Here is a 24096-nt window from a genome sequence, read left to right on the forward strand (position 1 = left end):
ATGAAATTGAGCTAAAAAAATCTGTGCAAGGTATTCACTCTGGAAAGCTTTAATTTTCCCTAGTGAGTGACACATTTGTCTTCTGTCTGCCAATCTGGAAAATTTATTTAAATGTATGCTTCCTCTTTCCTTTATATAGAATTAATATAGACAAGAATTAGGAACTGCAAGAAAGAATAAAATCAAATTTGATAGAAGAGTCACAGTTGAAAGCTTGGTGGAAACCTGTCTTTTTCATATAAATACAAGAAGAGAAGACTTATCATAGTATCTTTTATTTCCATTTGATCTGAATTTACTATTGTAAGGTACAGTATGTAGATTAAACCATTGAAACATCTTTTGGTTGTCTGAAGAGCTTTATGTGAATTAGGAGGAGTTAATTCTGGTTAGTAAATTTTGCATTAGAAAGTGGGATTTCTGTAGTCTTATACCTCAGAATGCATTCTGTCTGCCACAGAGATCAATTAACATGCCTTTCACCGCTTTCCCTTTTTGATATGGTGTTCAAATGGCAAACTAGTTTGAGTCTGGGGTAATATACATAGTAGGATTAAATTGTTCAGAGCATGTACACATCAGACCAGTATGCTCCTGCAGAGTCTTGCTTGAGGCTTTAAACTTCCTATGATTATGAAAATGTTCTTTGAAAACTGACTGTGCAAATTAATCCTATGTGTATGTTCCCTGCCACCAAAGCCAGGGCTGGAGTGGAGGGTGGCCCATTGTAATCTTATTTTCTCTTAGGAGTCCCAGCTCAGACTTGGTTCTGTTGTCACTTTTTCCTAAGAATCCCTTTATTTCAACACCTTGCCTCAACTGAGAGCCCCTTTCTGCTGTTCAATTCCTCCTGTTCTGTCTGGAGGCTGTTGTCAATGTGTGTCTCTAGTAATGTGTGTGTTCCTAGATGGTTTTGTTAACTGCTGTAGTCAGCCATGCCTATCTCATGCTGTCCTCTCAAAAGCAAATCATTTTGTGGTTGTGATGAGAATTTAAAATTTTACCCAGATGGGTCTTTGAATATAGAAAGAGTCTTGTATTTAGAGAGAGAAGAAGGTGCGTGGTGGAACTCTCAAAGTTAGTATGTTTTTACCGGTTTCCTGTGAAAGATGGGATGAGAGAGGCAAGAGACACCCAATTAATTTTCCATGGAAGGAAAAGCATGCATTTGCTTTTTACTGGACATCAAAGTATTCGACAATGAGTGTTCCTGACAATCTGGTTTATGCAGCTTGTTCATTGTAGTCCTTAGTTCTTGTATGCCTGACTTACATATAAGTTCTACAGGTGGTGGGTTTTTTTCTTCCACCAGTGAGTAACCTCTATCAGCATTTCAAAGGCAGATTTGCCAGAGAAGAGATGGGAGGCTCAAAAGGCAATTTTTGGTAGGGTATTTAGATTTGGTAGTCTCTAAACTCCTTAGTTCCATCTGTTTCTTGCTTGATAGGACCTGATCTTTTAAGTAAAATTTTCCTACGTGACATCTACTTACATCTTCTTTTCCTACTTACATCTTCAGCTTTCATTCCTGCTGCTCAAAGATAAGGTACTTTTAGAAAAGAGCTAAGGTGGCTTTGCCCCTGGAAAGAAAAAAAAAGAAATTATTTTAAAGACTGCTACTTGAAATTCCATTGTGTATCTACATTATTCTGAAAGATCATTATAATTAAGCCAGGAAACAACATATCTCCTGCCGTTTGTATTTTAATAAGAATTTTTTCCCTAGAAATGAATAAACAAAAGCCTGTTGAATAGATACATAAAAAGAGAGTCTAGAATACATTTACCAAAGTGTCTTCCCCTCCTCCCCCCTCCACCTTTTTAAATTGTCTTTGGATAAATCAGATGGTTTGAAAGGACATGTATGAATGTCTAAGGCATATGTAGGTCAACATGTTGCTGAGATTTTCAAAGCTATTTTCACATGTAAGCAAATATTAGCATTTCACATTAAACGGGAACTATGTTTGAAGCTGGCCCATGACTTGCATAAAAAATGTAAACCACTGAAATTAAAGTGCTTAGTCTAGTCTGTCACAAAAAGTACCAATATATTGTTGCCTGTTCTTTTTAAATAAACCAGCTGACATAACTCCTGTTGGAAGATGCTCTTGCTGATTTCTTGAAAAATAGTATTTGGTCATGTTCTGAATTGTTTTGCCAGGTGAATGTAAAGTGGTGTAACACTGAAGCATATAAACACAGTGAAACATAATCATTGTTCTAGTTTCTGGTTAGCATGTGCTAGGTAACAGGTGCAAAGATTTTGTTGAAGATTCTTAAAGCTTTCTCTCATGCTGAAAAATTTTGCTTAACCTGGTAGCTCATTAAAATAAAGGGATACTTAACAGTATTATATTTTTATTCAACTACTTCGAAAGATCTTCCCTTTAAGATGGGGAACTAGCTACACTGAGGCAACCCATACTGTGTTGGAACATAAATAATCCAGGAGGATTTCTTTCTAATATTGAGGCAATGCTATTTATAGCTAAGAAACCTCTTGCCATGGTGGCTGTGCCATGAGAGAAGGCGAGCACTGGATGCACGGCAATACAAAGCTATTTCTGAAAACAGCTGGTTTTGATCACCTGGGATGCAAGTCTGCCTTTGTGAATTTTTTGAACTCTGCATGTTGATAAAGGTGGCTGCTGCTTTCCAAGAAGGCTAAAAGATAGTTAAGCAGTTTTAATGCTAGAATTTCTGAAACATTTATTAAATAAAATGTTCATTTGAAAATACCCTGACTAGCTGCAAAAAGCTTGAAAGTAATTCTTGTGAAGCTTAATGTTACTCTTAACAGTTTCTCCTTGATGATGAAGTTATCATTCTAAGATAGGCAGAGTTCTGAAGGGGTTACGTAAGAAACAGCTTATTAACATGGAGATACATAAGGAATGTCTTTATTATGCACACCTCTGTCAGCATCAAGTGTTTGAATTGCAACTGGTAGTTGAGATGCATGCTTTGACCTGAAGGAAGCTTTATATTTTTACTTGGATTATTTATAAGAACAAAAGCACTAACCTGAAGTCCCTTAAAAGCAATTTATATAACTGTTAAAAATTTATAGAAAGCTTATTATTATAACGCACTATTTATGCAGTACCTAGTACACCACGTAAATTGGCTAGAAACGTCAGTCTACTGCAGATACTCCAGCTTGCATGACTGCATTTAAGAATCATGAATCTATAACTGAGAATTGAGAAAATGCGAAACAAGGCAGTTACATCTGCAGTTGAGCTAGTCAGGATATAGGACATACCTAATCTAAGGAAGATGCGGCCTATTTACAAGTTGATTTGGTGACTTTACATAATGTGTGATTGCTAACAGCACTTTGTCTATTATAAAGTAGCAACAATATTGCTTCAGAATCTGAAAGCATAAAGTAAGTGTCATTTTCCCTCCTACTCATGGTTTCACAGAAGATTAACTTTTTGAAAGTAAGAAGTATGGTTACAACATACTTTTTAAAAATGCAGTCTTTTGATATACACTGCTGTTGTTAAAATGTGGCACACAGGATGATTTGAATGTTGAAAAGTTACTTCTACTTGACAGAAAGAATGGTCAGAAAATTTTTATTAGAATGGAATTTTCTAGGAAGAATTGAAATTAGAAAGTAGGTGTTGAAAAATGCTGTTTGTTCTGTTACTGTGCAGTGTTTCATAATAGCTTTCATTATAAAGCAATGAGGAAAGTTAAGGGTAGATTCCTGTGTGGGAGAAGGGGCATATAGGCTTTCTAATTCTCTTGATACATGCTGCTGTGCAACATGCAGAGCACTGCAGTACACAGTGGTTGTTCTAATGATTTTTAGCTTGTTGAGGATCTTGACAGAAGATTTTTTTTTTTTTTAGTATACGTGTATGTGTCTATTTGAGCATGCACATATAACTCAGCAGGAGTTTAAAAGAATATCGTTAAAAACAAGAACAATATAGCTTATTCACTACTAAGATAATACTACAAGATAAGAATATTTAGTCATATGTTGGAAAACAGGGAAAGAATGACCATTTACCTTGTGGAGGACATGATAACTGTCTCCACTGTTGTCCCCTTTTGTGCTCAAGCCTAAAGTGGCACATGTTTACCTCTGCAACCTGGGGCTAGCTGATATAATCCCAGCTAAGGGCTGCTGCACACGTGCCCAAATGCACAAGAATTCTGTAATATGTGAACACGCTGAACCTGTTGTCTAACATAAAAGATCTGGTTTGTTTATCTTAAATGGGAGATTTGAAGCACACAGTTAGGAAATAAGTTCTCATCTCTCATCCCGATGACTTCATGAGACAACACAGCTGGAATGGTGGGATTTTCTGACTTTTTCTTGGGCACAGTTGTTCACTCTCACCCAGTTCTCTCTGAGTCTGTAGATGGCGAGGAAAATCTCCACTGGAGGTACTGGGCAGGCACTATGTATTTTGCATTGAGGATATACTTCCCATTGCAGTGTGTTGTGGTTCAAGGTTGTTAGCATCTGCACCAGCTACACTTAGTGCTGGAGTGCAATAAGTCAAAACTTGTGAAGGACTTCTGGGGATAGACACAAGTGTCTCCAAGGTAGTGGCTGCCTTGCAAGCAAATTTTTGGTTAAAAAAATTTGGTTTGGAACTATGTGTTCATTTTAAAAACAGTGGCATTTGCCTATGCAAACATTGTAAAACTTGTAGTTGGTTGGTACATGTATGAGGGCTGAAAATTTCCTCAGAAAGAGATTAAATGAAAAAAGCCATGAATGAGTTGCTTTTACTGTATTTGGAAGATTATGTATACCTTATACATAGTTGTTTGTTTTTTTCAGTCTTTAAGTAGTAGTGGATCTTGAAAGGAATGTGCTGGGCCTGGATTTAAGTTGATGGTGGTGATGAGGACTTGGATAGGGACTTTATTTCCATCTTTCAAACAAACAAACAAAAAGTTCTTTTTCCATTCTGTCCACTTGCTCTCAGTAGATGTAGTTAGCTGCTTAACACCTCTAAAGTTGATACTGTGGTATTTCCATACAGTTTATGCAAGCCTATTTTGATCAGTACTTACTTCTTGTTTTTGTTTTGTCAGCAGCCATGCAGCAGGTCCTGGATAACCTTACTGATCTGCCGACATCGACAGGAGCTGAAGAAATAGACCTGATTTTTCTTAAAGGAATTATGGAAAACCCTATTGTAAGATCACTTGCTAAGGTATTAAAACTTGCTGCTCTGAGTAAAATCTGGAAATATTTTAACTCTTAAATTATTGTGTGAACATAGAGTATGGGTTGAGGTATTAACAATGGCTTTTATGTATGGTACATCTTATTAAAAGCCTTAAGGAGTTCTTGAAGGTGAGGATTTGGTATAATGTAATTTCTGTGCATGCTGATTTATTGGTATATGGAAGATTCTAGAGGAAGAAGAAAAATTCAGAGACACCAGAAATAATGTTGTAACCTTATTTATGAAGAAAATGTCAAAATACTTGAAATTAAAACAGTTGGTTTTAATACAGTCTCGTGATCACTGTTTTGTGCAAAACCCATGCACCTTCTGACTTTTAGCATTTTTGCCAAAGTTGAAAAGTGAGAGCAATAACCTTCTTTCTCCCATAGCATAAACAAGTTTTCTTTCTGTCTTTGGTTCAAAAAAACTTTCTGGTCAGCCCAGTGAAATATTGTCTCCATGCCCTTTCCTGGATCTCAGAGTAATTCAGGGACCTTTTGATTGTCAGCTCTCTAAAACATGGGCTTAGTTTTGGTCTTGCTTTATGAAAATATTTTATTTATAGATGGTAGCAATCAATTATAAATATGTAAGTTGATATTGACAAAAACTGTGGACTGTGTAATTAAAATGTAGCTGATCTTACCAGTAGGAGATGCAGTCAATATTGCACAGCTCTTATATCCTTTCTTAATCTTACTCTATAAAAATAAGCTCCTTTCATGAGGAAAGAAACAGTTAACTTAAATGTAGCTGTCTCTTTAATACTAATAGACATCTGAAAGCAGTGCCCTCTGGGCAGGCATGAAATACTCTGTAAAGCTGAAGGATTGTTGTGCAGGGATTTTGCTCAGTATAAAAATCTGGAAAGGAAAACTTCTCCTAAGAAGTCATGCAAGAATTTACTTCTGTTTAGCTGTTCAAAAAAATTGGTTATAAGTGGAAGACATTCCACAGTAATAAACTTAGAAATAATGGAAGTATCTCATCTGCTAGTGAGATGACTGCAGAGGGAGATTTGTGTACTAAATTTACTAGAGTAAGTAAAAGCATTTTCTTACTTAGAGTTGTTTCCAACTTCAGTATCTGCTGCATAGGTCATCTTTAATTTAATATTTATCATGAAGAAAATGTTTGGTGAAAAGCATTTTTTTTTCTTACCAAGAATTTGTGCTTTAATGGCCAATTACAATTATGTGAAATTTAATGACTAGCAGATGTAAAAAAGTGCTTATAATGGAAGCAAATTCTTAACTATAAACTTGCTTTATCTAGAATGCTGAAAGTTTTTAATTGTGTTCATATGGCATGACTGCACTCATATTTTATTTTGTAATTATTTTGGAACTAACCCAAAAACTCAGTCCTAGCCAGCAGAGCTAAATAAGGACGAGATTAAAATGACATCACATTTCATGAAATATATATAGTTCATATATATCCATTTGTCTCTAAAAATATGTAAAACTTGTTTTTCTATTAGGAGAGCTAGTTTTAACAGAACGGACAATTCTCAGGACCCTGAGGTGATCAGATTATTTAAGCAAATTCATTTCAGACCAGGGCAGAAATGTAAAAGCTTTTTCATTTTCCTTTATTAGTCAGTTATTAAGACTAATCGTTATGTAAAGTATCCCAAAAAGGACAAAAAGAAATTTAGGGGAATGTGCCATGAGCCAAACAAGCTTAATTTTTCTTTTCAGTCCTTAAAAAACTGAACACAAGCAATGAGTAGAATAGTTTATAATACTTTGCAATGCTAAGTTTGGCTAATCTTTTAAAATTGCGTTATTTCACACTTGATCTGTTATAAAGGCATGAGTGCAGAAATTGCAGATATTTTTGGGATAGGGTTCTCTTACTGTACCTTTCCATTCTTCAGTAGGTGGTAGGGGAAAAGGGAAGTAACTGTAATCACTGTAAAATGTATTTTCCTGTCATTTACTGATGTTTATAGAATCATGGAATAGTTTGGGTTGAAAGGGACCTGTAAAGGTCATCTAGTCCAACCTCCCTGCAATGAGCAGGGACATCTTCAACTAGATCAAGTTGCTCAGCCCCTCCAGCCTGACCTTGAATATTTCCAGGGATGGGACATCTACCACCTCCCTGGGCAACCTGTTCCAGTGTTCGACCACCCTCATCGTAAAAAATGTATTCCTTATATCTAGTTTAAATTTACCCTTCTTTAGTTTAAAACCATTACCCCTTGTCCTCTTTCAACAGGCCCTACTAAAAAGTTTGTCCCCATCTTTCCTGTAGGCCTCCTTTAAGTAATGGAAGCCTGCATAAGGTCTCCCTGGAGCCTTCTTTTCTCCAGGCTGAACAACCTCAACTCTCCCAGCCCGTCCTCAGAGGGGAGGTGTTCCATCCCTCTGACCATTTTTGTGTCCTTCCTCTGGACTCGCTCCAACAGGTCCATATCTTTCCTGTGCTGAGGGTTATGTTCAATCCTAATTAGCCTTTAGAATTGTTACACTTTTTTGAAAACAGTTATTGAATTTGGAACATGCACAGATTTTACTCAGTTTTGCTACTGAACTTTCCTATCAAAAATTCTCTTGGATTGTTAACATTCTTTTGAACCTCAAAACTTTTATCTTCTGCAGTCATATAATTGCTTTTAGTATAGTAGCACAGACTACAGCATACCAGGTAAATGCCTAACCCAGACCAAGGAAACATCTTAGGAGTAATCTATAAATATTGAATCCAATATTTAGAATGTCAGGTTGCTGGAGGCAAAAACCTTACTATCTGAACATTTGGCAAATATGATAAATATTGAATGAGTCAAGAGACTCAATTCAGTATCACTGTTTCTGAAATGATGAACTGAAATGAAAAAAAAAAAAAGCAATATGTTAGGTATTCCTGTTTTTTTAAAAAAATTATTCATACCACTCCATATCCTGCTACTTCCCAACATATTACAGGATCAGAGGTTGTTGACTGTTAAACTTTCAGTTTCCCAAGGCCTTGATTTTGGGGTGAAGTGTGAGGATATTTGTATTTAGATTATACTCTGTGTTAGTGATAGTATTTTAAAGAAAATGAGTGAGAAAGAAGGTAACCCATATTCTCTATAATCTTATAAAGGTTTTGCGTTGGACTGTGTTTAAAAGTCAATAGATTTGGGTTTTTATTTGCTGTAAAAGAAGTAAACTTTAAAAGAAGGATATTGTTTACTGTATATATTAAAAGAAGGCTATTGTTTATATATTTGTACAAAATAACATTCCCTAATTAAGGAGAATGTGTGTAGGTGCCAAGCTTCCTGTGACTTTGTAATCATGGTCATTTGGTTTATGTGTGTTGGTGTTGGGGAATGTTTGAAATGTCTTTATGTTAAGTTAGCCTTTCCAGTGTTTGATCGTCAGTCCTGCAGAAACACTATTTTGTAGATATGAAGTAGAATTTAATACTCAGATGATTTCAGGAAACAAAAGTTTTCTGGTTTTAACAAAATTTTAACATCTGTTTTGAAGCACTAATATTTACAGGCTGGAGCGATGGGCTGAGGCCAACTGGAGGAGTTTCAATAAGGCCAAATGCTGGGGGCTGCACTTGGGCCATAACAACCCCCAGCAGGCTACAGGCTTGGGGAGGAGTGGCTGGAGAGCTGCCAGTCAGAGAGGGACCTGGGGGTGCTGATTGACAGCCGGCTGAACAGGAGCCAGCAGTGTGCCCAGGTGGCCAAGAAGGCCAATGGCATCCTGGCTTGTGTCAGCAATAGCGTGGCCAGCAGGGACAGGGAAGGGATCTGACCCCTGTACTCGGCACTGGTGAGGCCGCCCCTCGATTCCTGTGTTCAGTTTTGGGCCCCTCACTCCAAAAAGGACATTGAATGACTCGAGCGTGTCCAGAGAAGGGCAACGAAGCTGGTGCAGGGTCTGGAGCACAGGTCGAACGGGGAGCGGCTGAGGGAACTGGGGGTGTTTAGTCTGGAGAAGAGGAGGCTGAGGGGAGACCTCATCGCCCTCTACAGCTCCCTGAAAGGAGGGTGCAGAGAGCTGGGGATGAGTCTCTTTAACCTAGTAACAAGTGATAGGACAAGAGGTAATGGCTTCAATTTGTACCAGGAAAAGTTTAGACGAGATGTCAGGAAGTATTTCTTTCCAGAAGGGGTTGTTAGGCGTTGGAATGGGCTGCCCAGGGAGGTGGTGGAGTCCCCATCCCTGGAGGTGTTTAAGAGTCGTGTTGACAGAGCGCTGAGGGATATGGTGTAGTTGGGAACTGTCAGTGTTAGGTTAATGGTTGGACTGGATGATCTTCAAGGTCCTTTCCAACCTGGTTGATTATGTGATTCTGTGTGCACATACATTCAAATATATGTATGGAAATTATATATAGATGACTCCCAAATATATCTGTTATTTGTTGTGTTTTTACATGCTAGAGAGATTGTTCTTCTTTGAACTTCTTGTTGCTATGGTGTTGTAAATAGCCCTTAATTGAGTGCATTGAGAATCTTAGTTATTTTTGGCCTCCTCTTATTCCCCAATTTTGTGATACAGTGCTACCGGTAATAAGTGAAGCATTCAGATTTGAGATGTTTCTCTTGCTGCTCAAGCCCCTACCTTTCATATCTGCAGTGTTTAGTAAAGGATTATGTCTGCAGCAGTAGCTCTAGAAAGAGTTGATAAGTTATCTCAGAATCTCACAATGATTGAGGTTGGAAGGTACCTCTGGAGGGCAACTGGTCCAACCCCAATGCTTGAGCAGGGCCACCTGGAGATGATTGCTCAGGACAACATCCAGATGGCTGTTAAATATCTTCAAGGAGGGAGATGCTACAACCTCTCTGACCAAACTATGCCAGTGATCCGTCACCCTCACAGTGGAAAAAGTGTTTCCTTATGTTTAGACAGAGCCTCCTGTTTGTGTTTGTGCCCATTGCCTTTTTTTTAGAATTTGCTGTTTTGAAGTTGTTTGAATGGTAGAAGTCTGGGGTAAATGCTTCTTTTCCAGACTTTAGGTTTTTTTCTGAGAAGATCCCAGAGTTCATTTTATGTCCTTCCAGAAGGTGTACTTGTCCTGGGTTCTGAAGCAGAAAAAATCGGAGGTGCTGTACTGTTCAGAGAGGACTGTTTTGTGTATATAGTGTAGAGGTTATAAGAAATAAGGACATACAAGCATCTGTGACAAGTGCTGCTCATAAAGTTCGTTGGGTCATGTAGTTAAGCATACAAAATCCTTCAGCAGTTATGGAGGTAACATATACATATTACTTTATATGTCATTTTTCTGGCTTTCCTGCCAGAGAATTTATATAAAACATTTATAAATTGTAGCTACTTGAAACTTATTTACAGTGTAGTCTCAAACTTATTTACAGTGTAGTCTCAAACTTATTTACAGTGTAGTCTCAAACTTATTTACAGTGTAGTCTCAAACTTATTTACAGTGTAGTCTCATATATTTAATCTTACAGGCTCATGAGCGACTGGAAGATTCTAAACTTGAGGCTGTCAGTGACAACAACCTGGAGTTGGTGAATGAAATTCTTGAAGATATCAGTCCCCTAGTAAATAAAGATGAAAATATTGCAGAATTGGTTGGAATACTCAAGGAGCCGCATTTTCAGGTGCTACCTTTTTACTGTATATCGCCTACTTATTTTATCAGTGTCTACATATGGATCTAGGAATGAACCGTATCAAAGTTTAGAATTTTACTACAAATGAAGGGTAAAGCAGAAGCCATGTGGGGTTAAGAATGAGTACGATTTTATTCTTTGATATCACCTCAAGAGTATCTTCGCTCATTGTATTAAAATCCACTGGAGTTTCTGTTATAAATCTTGGACAAACATTTACCTCCTATATGACTGGAGTTTCTCTAACAGTTCCCTGAAGGCTTCGTCCTTAGCATTTCCAGTAGTCTCAGTTCCTGATACTGACCGTTCTGCATATTGGTTCAGCTGTTGCCATTCAGTACTCATGTGTAAGATGTACAGTCTTCAGAGTGAACGAACATGATTCTTCTATGATGGGACCTGCACTGCAAGCTTACGTTGAGACTCTGCATCCCTCTCGCTGTTGCTGTATTTAACATAAGTAAAGTTTTGACATATGCTTGCCAAAACCAGATGTTTTTCCATAACTACCATCCTATTACCAGCTTCTGTACTGACCCTTGAAGATTACGGTTTGTAAATCCTTGGTACGTTCTGGACTTCCCAGGCAGGCTTCAGCTGACTTCAGTACTTAGCTATAGGTATCATGTAGAACACAAGCTAATTTTTTGCCACAGTATAAATGTGCTTTTGGCAAACGGGTAGGCACAGACAGTTTTTGGGTATATGCATTTAAACACATGGGATTTTTTCCCAAGATTTCAGTTACACATTATATAGAGCAGTGAGTGCATTACAGTTTAACACTGGAAATGCTGTCAAGCTGTCTTGTGGCCTGTTAGAAGAAGGAACGCTAAGAGTTCAGCTTTTGAGGTAGTAGCTATTCTGAGTGCTGACCAAACAGTTCCTCTGCCTCTTCTGAAGAGCAGTATGTTGGCCTCCTTTGTGCCCTTATTTGTCCAGAAGGGTGTCATGGCTAAGGGATTGAAGACTATGATTTAGAGACATACTGATGAATAAACCTGCAAATTGGTCTTTGATCCCATATCAGAAATTGGCACTGGATGAGTTTGGAGGAATTGGTAGTTACGATGCAACAAGGTTGTAATAGGAGGCCAGCTGGTACACTGACAGACCTGACAAAGATCCATTCTGTTAAGACAGAGAAACTAAAGCTGAGAAGTCATAGAGGATGAATCAAAAGATGAAAAGGACTTAAGTGAAGTGCTGAAGTAGACTAACTTTGAAAGGCATTGTAGTGATGATCTCTGGAGAGAGATGTCAAAGACCAGAGACCATCTGGGCAAAGAATCTTTGTGGTGGGGACTGGAAATGGCCTGTAGGAGCCAGAGATCAAATAAGAATTTTAATTAGGGTGAATAACCAATATTAAGGCAAGCCCAGCATTCATTCCTGTTCAGCGGTCCTGTTTGCAGAGAGGCACAACACAATGCCGATGTCAGCTACTCCGTTAGTTCACACTTAAGCAACTTAAAAGTTCCAAAGTAGCTGTTGAACAAAAATTCCAATATTTATGCTATTTCTTGTATATTTTTTGTGGTCTGATTTATAAAGAACAGACTTGAAATTGCATATATGCTACATTAACTTTACAGGTTTGATCTGATCTTTTGTTAATGCTTCCTAATTGTATGTTAAAGGTCCTTTTAATAAATATCTCTTCTGGTTTTGTTCCCTGTCCCCAGTAGTAGGCATCTGGTGAAGACTGTCAGGTTAGGACAAGCCAACAGTGATACCTTCTAAAACATTTTGTGAGGATTTAGTGATTTGTTGTTCAGACCTGTGAGTGAGAAGTAGCATGATCCACCTGTGGTGGTGTTCTCTTCCATCACTTTGTTCTGTTATTTTTTGAACCTATGTGAAAATCTGGCATTCAGAACATCCCCCACTAGAGTGGAGACTGCTGGTTTGTTTCCCGAGACTGTTTCCTGTCAGTTCCACTTAATATCCCCTTGCATTTGTTTAGGAAGAAAATGAACAGTTTTTCATAATCAGCTTTTCCATGTTACTCATGATTTGAGAGACCTCATTGCATATGTGTGTCTGTCTATCTCAAATAAATAAAAAGAAGGGAAGCAAAGCTGTATACAGCCTCCCAGAGTCATTCACAGCAGCATGGATTTACGAAGTGGTGAATAATTTCCATTGCATCTCCTACTCGTTGCCTAAAATTTCCTAGTATTTGGTTTGCCTTTTTAACAGTTGTTGAATAGACTAGACTATTTCAGTTGGAAGGAACTTACAACGGCTGTCTAGTCCAACTGCCTCACCACTTCAGGTCTGACCAAAATTAAAGCATATTATTAAGGGTATTGCCCAAGAGCCTGTTAAACACAGACTTGGGACATCAACTACCTCTCTAGGAATTCTGTTCTAGTGTTTTGCCACTCTCTCAATAAAGATGTACCTCTAGTCTTAGTAAGTCTAGAGCTGGGCTGTTTCATTGGTTTGGGTTGGTTTTGTACTGGTTACACCTCTGAGATACCACTTCTGAGTCTGTCAGTATCTTAAATTAGGATTGTGTTTCCCTTTGCAGTCTGGGTGGAATTTCATTTGCCTTGTTCTCACTCTGTTGCTCATGAGATGCTCCTGCAGGTTACAGTCAGTTTTACTCCTTGAATAACAGCATCAGCAAACCCTGTCATTTCACTTCCAACCCCCATTTCCTAGATCTCTATCTGACATATCAGTGTACTGGCAGGTGTAGAACTGAGCCCAGATATCTGTTGGAAATCCCCTGATGACATTAATTTTGAAAACTAGTAATACTGTTTTCCTGGTCCCAATTTTTCTGTCTTTTAACCAATATTTTTATCCACTTGAGAACCTGGCTTATCCCCATAGTAGTTTTGTTTCTTTTAAAGACTTTGATGAAGGAGTCTATCAAAGGCCTTTTGGAAATTCATCTATATTATCAACTGTAACTGCCTTGTTGCTATGCTTGGTGACTCTTTCAAGGAACTTAAATAGATTTGAGAAGCATGACTTCCCTTTATTAAAGCATGTTGATGCTGTCCCATGATCTATTTTGTCCGGTCATTCTGTTTTTAATGGAAACTTCTAATTTGTTTGGTATCAATATCAGACTTAGTGGTTCACAGTTTGTTGACTCTTTCTTGGAACCCAGTTTAAAAATTCATGACATGATTATTGCATGCTATGAACAAGATTGCATGCTGCTTCTTTCACTATACTGTTGGGTGAGTCATGGGTATGTAAGAGAAATAAGCTCTTTCTGGAGCTCCCTACTTCATTTGCTGCAAAACCTGGATGAGAAAGGAAGAGGAAAAAGACTATTTGATGATTAAGATAGTTAAATGCTGCCCTGGAGATCTAACCTATCCTTCACTCTGTCAGAATTACAGTTCATTTATTTAAAATGGAAAAAAAAAAGTCTAAAGCAGCTCGTTTGTTTGTTTGTTTGTTTTCTAAGTGCCTGTTGTGAGGCCTTCAGTCTCATTTGCAGAAACAATGAGCAGTTTTGGCTGCTGGGTGCAGGCAAAAAGCAGCTAGCTACTTACTTTTTAAAAGTAGATCTGATGTGATTGTTTTGAAGCCTGAAATTAGGGTGTATTTTCTGGCCCTTAATTTTGTGCATCTGTTCCCCGTCTAGAGGCACCAACAAAGACAACTGAGGCCAGAGTAGTGTTAGTTTGATTAAGTGTTTTTATTTAACTGGTATCATAGTTATGACCACTTTAGAAGAGTTTCTAGGACAACGTGCAGACCAAAATATAGATATGGTATTCTTTCTAAGGCTTGGGGAGGCTGTATGTCTGTCTCTGAAGAGGAAACAGAAAACTAACTAAATGCTCAAGAAATAAATGCTATCCTTTTTGCCTCATTTGGTGCAAGGAGGCATATTCCACATTCTGCAAGAAGTGGCCTGTAAGGAAGAAAGGAAAAATACAATGTCATTTGTAATTACAGAAAATATAATTTGCATCCTTTCTCCAGTTCAGTAAATATGTAAACAATCCACCTTGACTTGACTATTTTAAAGTTTCATGGACACTATTGTGTAACTGTTTTAAAGGCTGATTCTGTATTTTACAAGTGAATGGTGGCACTTTATCACAGCATCATCTTACAGTTGTAACCTGCCTTGGCATACAAGTATCAAATGTGGTATACGAGTCATCAGTGCAATAGTTTATTTGAATGTATCATTTAGTGCTGAAAATGCAGAATTACAGAATTTAATTTCTTTTACATATTTTTACAGAAGAACATTGGGGAGGGACTGGCTTCTGGAGTACGAGTGCACATGTGGTTATACTATTCCATTTGACAGTTGCTTTCCTCCCTTTTCTCATTTCTCCTTTCTTTCTTTTTCTTCCTTTCCATTTTTTACCCCTTTTAGTTTTAACTGAACTTTTCAGGATCAAAGTGTGGAAGATACTAAGTTCTTAATGAGTTTATTGATGGCTGGCCATCAGGCCAGTATGTATTGAAGAGCCAGCTGGCACATGCAGTGCATAGAAAAAAGACAGTAACTGGGGAGCAGGAGAGTGGAGTGGTAAGAGAGGTTGTCTTCAGGGAAGAGAGAGGAGTTGAAAGTACTGCACTCTTGGAGTGGTTCAACGTACCAAAGAATCACTCTGCTGCTTTCTTCCATAAGAACTTGTTCAGTTATATTTACCTTTCTAAGAATTATGCAAGTTGTTCATCCTAAATAGTAGATTCTACTGGCAATAAAATACTTAACGTGAAAAGCAGCCAATATTTTATTCTAATAATTATCTTTAAAATGGCTAATCATACCTTTAAAATGTTCCATTTAGAAAAGTGATCTTAAGTTGCCTCCTAGGTAGATCTTAACTTATAGGGTTATTTTTCCCATGTATTCATGCTTCCTTACCAGCCCCCATGATTTCTCAAAGATTTTAAATTATTTCCTCACTCTTCCAGAATGGTCTTTAAAAAGTCTTATTTTCATATGTACGTTAGGGGCCTGTAGTCCATTTATTAAGTTCTAATATTTAAACAGCGTTATCAGAGAAGACTAGCACATATTTAGTGCATAAAAGAGGAACAGAAATATTTTAAGTACTTCTGAGGCCTGAAGTGTTAAGAAAGGAGTCCTGAATTCAAGACCACAGAATATGGTCTTGTGTATTCCCCCCAGCCCCAGTACCCAGTTTGTAATTTAATTGTTTTATTGGATCACAGTTGGGGAAATAGTTATCATATAGGGCAGGCAATGCTTCATAACATGTATAGATTGTGTTGAGATTTTATTTTTTTTTTAAAAAACCAAGTTTTTAATTTGAATTTGGCTTCAGTATTGTAGAGAGCCTTCGATGTTTAATGTTTCTTTGTTTACTGAATTTTGGATTACTTTTTAAAAATACTTCTTTTTTACCTGTCAAATAAGGACAGCCATTGAAAACTGCTGTAAAGAAGCCAGTATGTTCTGAGTTTATGGGTTACTTTATGACAGTATCTTGCACAAAGAGGCCATGCTGTTTCCCACAGGACTGTATGTCCATTGTATGATATCTCTTGTGATATGCAGAGAGTATCTGCCTTATTCCAGCAACATCGCCATTTTTTCCATGAGAACATTTCTACAGCTAACTAGTCTTGGATAGGCATCTGATTCTGTTTACATATTCTGTTTGAAGGAAACTTTGAACAATTTTATGGTTGATTATTCAGTCCATGATGTTTTGCAGGCTTTGGCAGTGGTTTTATAAATGTTCCAGCACCGGTATGGGAAAGGTCAGATTCCAGGGGAGCTCTGGAGTTGCAGAAGCACAGGATATAACTTTTTCTGATAACATAAGAAAGAAACAAGTGAAGTTCATGCAACTGTATTTCTCAGGTCACTCAACCATTTTACTGAAATAAGAAAGTAACTGAGGGACATAAAATGTTGGAGAGCAGTCCGGCAGTGGCTACAGACATATGGCCCTTGTTGCCAGGTGGCTTTGTTTAAGTGTTCTAAGGACTGTGTGCCATGACCTGGCTGGCTGGAAGCAGTCTTGTAAAACTGATACAGATTCCTGAATTTTAGAACTGAGAGTTAGATATGGGAAAGTAATAAGTTAACCATGGCTTGTTTTAAGGAAACCAATACACTACTTTTAAATAAACCATTTTATAGTTGTGGGCAGCAGCGTACAGTCCCTGATGGTCCTTCTGTGACTCAGCCCTCATGTAAATAGCAGGGAAAAGATTTTGTGATTGAGAGATGTTTAAGTAGTAGTTGAAAGAATTCATGCTTATCCATAAAACTGAGTTAATAAATAGGATCAGAATGTGGAATGGGATCAGATTTAAGAACTGAAGAATCTTACAGAGCATGTTAATTTGAAAAGGATGACACAGGCTGTTAGCTTAGTAGTCTTTTTTTGACTGTGGATCAGATTATAATCCATAAATTCTATGCCTGTTAGGGACAGGGAGCTGTACAAGCATGGTTATCACAGAATCACAGTTACATGTAAGGCTCCGTCAGAAATCTAGTGGTTTGAGGCCAGAAAGTTTGGAAACAATTTGTTCTAGCGTGTGACTAAAAGAGAAAACTGGAGGTATCATACTGGTGTGTCTGCCTGGTTTTGTCAGTGGTAATGTATTAAAATGCATAGTTGATGCTGGTTGGTTTCATTCTGGAAATGTAGAAAGATCCAAAAATGTTGCTTGCAAACATTGGCAAAGAGAGATCTGTTCTCCTGGCTTCTGGATTGGATGTGTCTTGGATAATGAAGAATTAGTAATTGCTACCATCTGACAGCTGCTTGATTTAAATAAATGATTGTTTTTCCTATTTAATTTGATTTGGTTTATGTCCACAGTATCTGAGCAGACACAATAAGCAGCTGTCTTTACAGCCTTAATGGCAGGGGCAGTGAGTTAGTACCTCCTTCTGACTTGAAGTTGAAATATCAGCAGGGTCACTGTGTAATGGGCAGATTAAAATGACTGTTCAGGTTTGTGACACTTTGAGGGTTTGCATGTTGAGGTTAGCACTAAATGAATACGTTGCACAACTTTTAGGCTAGAGGTAGCTCAGGGAAGGATAGAACAGACTGCATAGCAAAATGGTTACATTTGCTTAAATGTTTCCTGCTCACTTGCTCTACTTTCTAGTAGTTTGCTGTCTTCCTCTGGCATGTGCGTGTCACTATCAGTGATAGTCCCTATGATGTCTTCTCTCTTTAGCTACTTATTTGACATCAGTCAGTGATCTGACTTAAGTCCGTATCTCATCAGGTCACTGTTTGAAACAAACCTATGTTGTTTGAGGCCTAGGTGGCGTCTCCTCTACTTGCTTCTTTTCCTATTTCTCTATCTGTCCGCGAGACTCTCTACACTATAGGATGCTTTATCTTGAACTCTACCATATATGGTGTCTATAGGGTGTCCCTTTTCCTCTTTAGGACAGAAAGTCTCCACTGTCTAATTTCACAAGTTTGATCTTGTTTTACCTGTATTTATTCCCTTATTAATACTTTCTTTAAATGTTTTATGAGAAAATCAAGTCTAAATTGCATTGCCTTCCAAAGATGATTACATTTATTTGGGCCTCCTCCTTTTGCTTGCTATTTATGTATACATAAAATGGTGAAAACACTGTTAACTGTAAGGTATGAGCTCTTGTCTTCCAGAAAGCAGAATCTGTCAACTTGGATTCATTTCATGTTAGAATTCTGCCTTGCCTTTATGCAGGCAGAAAACACTCCTTCTGTAGATGGCTAGAAATCCTTGCATACCTGTAATTATCCAAATTACTGTGGAGAAGAATTTTATTACATTAAACACAAGTATCTAATGATGAGTTCATTTTTTTTCAGTGGGTTGTTAGTTTACTTTAACCATTTGCTTCAATACTGTCTCATGAGGTTGAAGGACTGTTCTAGGTACTCCTTTTTCCATCTTCTTCCCTGCAAGATCCCATGCTCCTCCCAAATTCATTCCATTTTTCCTGTATTTCCTTAAGAAGAAGCATTTTGTATTTGTTTGCCAAGATAGTAGGTTTATCAATCCATGTGAGTACTTGAATGTCAATTTTTGCTCCATTCCTTGTGAAGTAAGAATTTTATGATCTGGTCCCAAAAGGGCACATTTGGTGGTTATTCAGCACTAAATTCTTTTGCAAATGGTTATTTCATGATTTAAAATAAGGCCCTTTTTGTTCCTTTGCAGTCACTCTTGGAGGCACATGACATTGTGGCTTCAAAATGTTATGATTCCCCTCCTTCGAGCCCAGAAGTTAATAATTCTTCAGTGAACAACCAGATTGTTCCAGTAGATGCTATTCGTATCCTTGGAATTCACAAAAGAGCAGGAGAACCACTGGTAAGTAACTGAAGATGAGTGTGTCTAAATTAAAGCGTGAGTGAAAATGTTTGCACGTGCCTGACTTCTTGCATTATGTTTTAATTATTTCCCTTTTGTTGTGTAATTTAATGGGTGATAGGATCAGTACTGAGAGGTTGGAATAAGAAAATATTTGTGTGTTCTCCTTCCTGTTCTCTTTAAGAAAATATAGGATACTGAATAGGCAGCCACTAGGTTGAATGACTTGCTGGCATAACTGACTAAGACAACATCTATTGGGTCCTGATACAAAATGACAGGATTGCATGCAATCAAGATGGTCATTATTCAGTTGTATGAAAACCTTGTCTGAAAGCACCTTTGTGTCACCTGACTCTTAGCTGTGTATTAGGAACTCTTACACTATAGTAACTATTACTGTCTGGTTTTATTGGGGCAGATGGAATATCCCGTAACTGTGTATTTTTGCTTGAGGTAATGGTAAAATGAAATTGAAATTCAAACAATGGTAAACTAGGTGTCACATACCTTTTTCAGGGTGTTACGTTTAGAGTTGAGAACAATGATCTCGTAATAGCACGAATTCTTCATGGCGGAATGATAGATCGACAAGGTCTTCTGCATGTAGGTGACATTATTAAAGAGGTGAATGGCCATGAGGTTGGAAACAATCCAAAAGAATTACAGGAACTGCTGAAAAATATTAGTGGCAGTGTCACTCTGAAGATTCTTCCCAGCTACAGAGACACTGTTATTCCTCAACAGGTCAGTAGCACGTTTCTATCAGTTCTGTCAGAATAATTTCTGCTTGGTACTTTATCACATAAGATCATTTCAAGATTTTAGATTAGACATACTTTGATTATTTAGTATATTCAATGATAGCAGGAAGACTAAAATGTAGAGATACCTGTATTCACCTTGAGGTACATTTTAGAAACGGGTTTATTCAGTGGATTAATACCATGCCTAATAGGCCTTCCTAAAAATTCTAGTTAATATCCAAGATTGATAAGCACTTGAATACTACATATCAAGCATGTTTGTTTGACATCCAGTGACCTCTGATGACCTAGCCACAATCACACTAAACTGCAGTGACAGGATCAGTCTCCAAGTAATCTGTTTGATAGAATTCAGAAACATAGTGAATTCAACAGATGAGCTTGAACTTGCTGACTTAAGTAGGAACTTGGATGGTGGCTATTCCTTATCCTTTTGTTGTTGCTATAGGCTGTTGATTTCTCCACTGCAAGAGTAACTTGTTGCTCTAAATCAGTGCCTCTGAAACATGTTATTAGATCCTCCTTCAGGTAGTGGGTCTTAATGCCCATGACTATAATAGACTATGCTTACGTTGAGTAGATGCTGGGGGAATGTGCTGTATTTGAGGCAGGTGCACTGCTTCCTTTGTTCCCCAGCCTGGTAGAAAAAAGTCAAAGTCTACTGTTTCCAGTCTACTGAGGCAACTTACTGTTTCTTCTCCTGCATCAGCTCTGAGCCTTAAGCTAAGTATTTTGTAATACATTGTCCAAATAGAACAGTTGCTTTTTTATTTTTATCATGAAGCTCCTTCAGCCAAGGTTTGCACTGCTGATTATTCTACTCTCTCTGCTGGTATATGCCAGGTTTTTTTTATAGATTGTATTTTACTTTTTTTATGTGGTAGGTAAAGATGTTATTTCAGAACAGATAAATTAGTAAGAATGTATTTCATAATGTTTAAGCTTTGTAAATTTTTACACATTGCAGGTTTTTGTGAAGTGTCATTTTGATTATAATCCATATAACGACAACCTCATCCCATGCAAAGAAGCAGGTTTGAAATTTTCTAAAGGAGAAATTCTTCAGATTGTAAACCGGGAAGATCCAAATTGGTGGCAGGTTGGTAAAAAGATTTAAAAAAAAAAAAAAAAAAGAAAAAAAGAAAAGCTTCACTAGTTGCTGTAATAATAAACTCTTTAAATTATCATATACTTTGATTTAACAGTAGATACAAGAAAAAACATGTACACTGCCATCCAATTTCAAGCTAATAGCAAACTAGTAATAGTTGAAATACTAGGGAAAATTGAATGGTATAAATTGTGTATGTAACACTCATTTTGCTGTTACTCTTATTTATTTGTCTTTTGTTCTTGTATCATAAGCCTAGACATCCCAAAATCAGTGTAAGTGGACAATTTCTAGCAGAAAGTCTTAGGTTGACAGTGTTAATTGTGGTAAGCCTTCCCTGACAGCAACTGTGGAAGAAGTGGACCCCTTCCTGAGTGCTCAGGGTTGAGGAGAGAGAGAGGGAAATTAACCCTGTGGATTTGAAGAGGGGTGAGAATAGCTGTTTGGAGAATCTGTATCTTTTATTTCTACAGTGGTGGTCAGTGTCTGTGAGCTGTAACATGCATGTTCATAATCAAAATGTTTGGCACTATTTAAAATGTTAACAGTTCATCCTGCTTTAAGGTTGTATTTCTACATTCAGTCCTTCAGTAGAAATGTAATCCAGTGCTTATGCTATTTTTATTTTTTCCAAGACATTATACACACAATTAAACATAATCAGTGCCTTCAAAACAAATGACAAGTGAACCTTTAAGACATATTTCTCAACCGAGATACTCAAAATTGCAAGTGGCACTGGCACTGGCAAAGTCACAGGCAAAGAGTTCAGCATTGGTGATTTCCCTTTCTACTCCTATATTGCTCAGCCTTTGCTAGGTAACAAGCAATAGTTGGACAAACGTTACTTGAGAGCAATATATATATATATATATATATATATATATATATATATATATATATATTTATATGTGACTTCTTTAAAAGCGACAAAAAAAATCTGAATGTGCAACAAACAACTGTTGCTGAATTCTGTTGCTTATCAGTAACAGTAATAATAGAGGGACAATAAAAAGTGTGAGGGAAAATTTATTACTGAAGAGTTAATTAGTTTCAGAGGTTAGACACTCCAAAACTCTGGAGTAGTTTGACATTTAGCTTACATGCTGTCTTCTGTACTGCTTTGCATATTCTCCAGTTGTAACTTGGGGGAGTCCAGGAGAAATAAACATTCAATCAGTGGCAAAAATGAAATGCGTTAAACCAGTATAGTGTGTTGCAAGTATTCCTATGCAGATCATGCCGCTGGGGAAAAAAGTTAGTTTTTCCTTGTGCTTTCCAGAAATGCTAGACTGTTACTGAAAACTTGCTGACTGTAAAAAATCAGTCATAGGTAAAAGCATACAAATTGAAAAGCAAACAGTTCCTGTTGGCAAGAGAGAGAGGCCAATCAGTTATGGAGAAGAAAAATGTAACCTTTCGTAATTCTGTGTTTGTATTTGTTAAGCTTGCTGAGAACTGAGCTTGCCATGAAATTATTGAGAATCTTTATTATAGAGAATCTTAGCCAAACTTTCATTACTAGGAAAACAAGTTACTAAGATTTTAAATATGTAGTTACTTAGTGCAGAAAGCTTGAAAGCATGATTAGACATGTGTTAATGGCGTTCACTGGTTGTAAAATGACAGTTAATAAGCTGCACTGGAACCTGTTTGGAGCAGCTCAAGAATACAAAATAAGTGTACTGCATACTAGAAAGTCTTGAGTTCTGTCACTTGAGAGCTCAGTGTCTAGAGCCACAGAATTCCATTTAGGATTTTGATGATAAAGGTTTATGGCTATAGGAGCTTACTAACTTAATGGGAACCAGTAATGAAACTTGTATCTATTTTATTTAAGTTTCCTGAGTTTTAATACTTGATGGCAAGACACTTTCACTGTAAGACAGAATTTTAATATCCACATCTGAGTTTAAATTTCCAAGTCTCAGTAGTAAATGTATCAGTGCTCACCTCTGAGAAACTCTAGCATCACCATGTTAATGAGAAAAACGCTTCTCACAGTTGACGTTTGGGTTTTTTTGTTTTTGTTGTTTGTTTTTTTCCCCAGGCTAGTCATGTCAAAGAAGGAGGAAGTGCAGGGCTTATTCCTAGCCAGTTCCTAGAAGAGAAAAGAAAGGCCTTTGTTAGGAGGGACTGGGACAACTCAGGTGAGATTTAATGAATTTCAGGAAGAGCTTTTGGTCTGACTCCATTTGTTTTGCTTTTCCTGCCTTTATAGATGCTAGAAAACTGCTGTGTGAGAATGCACAGAATGTTGCAAAATGATAATTACTGTATTTTGGCTTTGGCTGAAGGTCAAAGGCTGAAGTCTATGCTTAGCCTTCATAGCTACACAAATCAGTTTTGCCTCCCACTGATAAAAAGCTAAATGAGGTTGGAAAGGCATAAGAATTCTCTCTCTTTTAAAAAATTACACTTGCGTAGTATGCACTGAAGTTAAGAAATTAAACCTGTTTGGATTTTTCTGCTGCTTTTTACAAAGCTTTCTAGGAAAATTAAGTTTTTCTCTGTGTTCAGTTCTTACTGTACCATTTGATGTGTATGATAATAGATGTGATCTCTTGCCCTAGAATAAAATTCTAAAATAGTCCTTGTAAATTTAATTAATCTAAACTTGCATATGTTCATGTAAATAAGCTTCGGAAAAGCATATTTAACAAAAATGATGAGTTTGTCTCAATTTTTATTTCTAGGGCCTTTCTGTGGAACAATAAGCAGCAAAAAAAAGAAAAAGATGATGTATCTCACTACAAGAAATGCAGGTATCTCTTGATATTAAATATGAGTCAATTTCTCTGTTTGTAGACTCGCAGATTTTAGTGTGAAAGATTTGCAGTAAAATATTTTATTATAAATTTGATAGATCAGATAGTTTTATGGTTTAAAAGCAATAGTGACCAGTGAAGATACGGTGGTGCTGAGTATACCTTTTGGTAGGTGGAAGTCAAAGAACTGTGTTAAAAGAGGAAAAAAAAGTGAAAGCTTTGTTGGCAACAGTTTGAGGGATGTGATCCTTCCCCTCTACTCAGCACTGGTGAGTTCACACCTGAAGTGTCCTGGGCTCCTCCCCAGTGCAAGAGACACATGAACATACGAAGA

At 37.3% G+C, this 24096-nt stretch overlaps 1 protein-coding gene across 2 annotated transcripts in view; it reads left to right on the top strand.

Moving 5' to 3' along the window:
• The window catches only part of PALS2 (protein associated with LIN7 2, MAGUK p55 family member), a 65154-nt gene that overhangs the window by 27692 nt on the left and 13366 nt on the right, over window positions 1-24096 (top strand). The window contains exons 2-8 of one of the 2 annotated variants that reach the window (XM_074900423.1): window positions 5077-5195; window positions 10648-10800; window positions 18964-19116; window positions 19636-19863; window positions 20851-20982; window positions 23045-23144; window positions 23691-23759. In XM_074900423.1, the coding sequence (XP_074756524.1) occupies window positions 5079-5195; window positions 10648-10800; window positions 18964-19116; window positions 19636-19863; window positions 20851-20982; window positions 23045-23144; window positions 23691-23759 (952 nt within the window). In that variant the 5' untranslated portion in view covers window positions 5077-5078. Of the gene's footprint in view, window positions 1-5073; window positions 5196-10647; window positions 10801-18963; window positions 19117-19635; window positions 19864-20850; window positions 20983-23044; window positions 23145-23690; window positions 23760-24096 lie in introns of those variants that run through there. The other variant, XM_074900424.1, reaches the window with a different exon arrangement.

Source organism: Athene noctua, chromosome 2 (assembly GCF_965140245.1).
Source record: "Athene noctua chromosome 2, bAthNoc1.hap1.1, whole genome shotgun sequence".
Classification (NCBI taxonomy): Eukaryota; Metazoa; Chordata; class Aves; order Strigiformes; family Strigidae; genus Athene; species Athene noctua.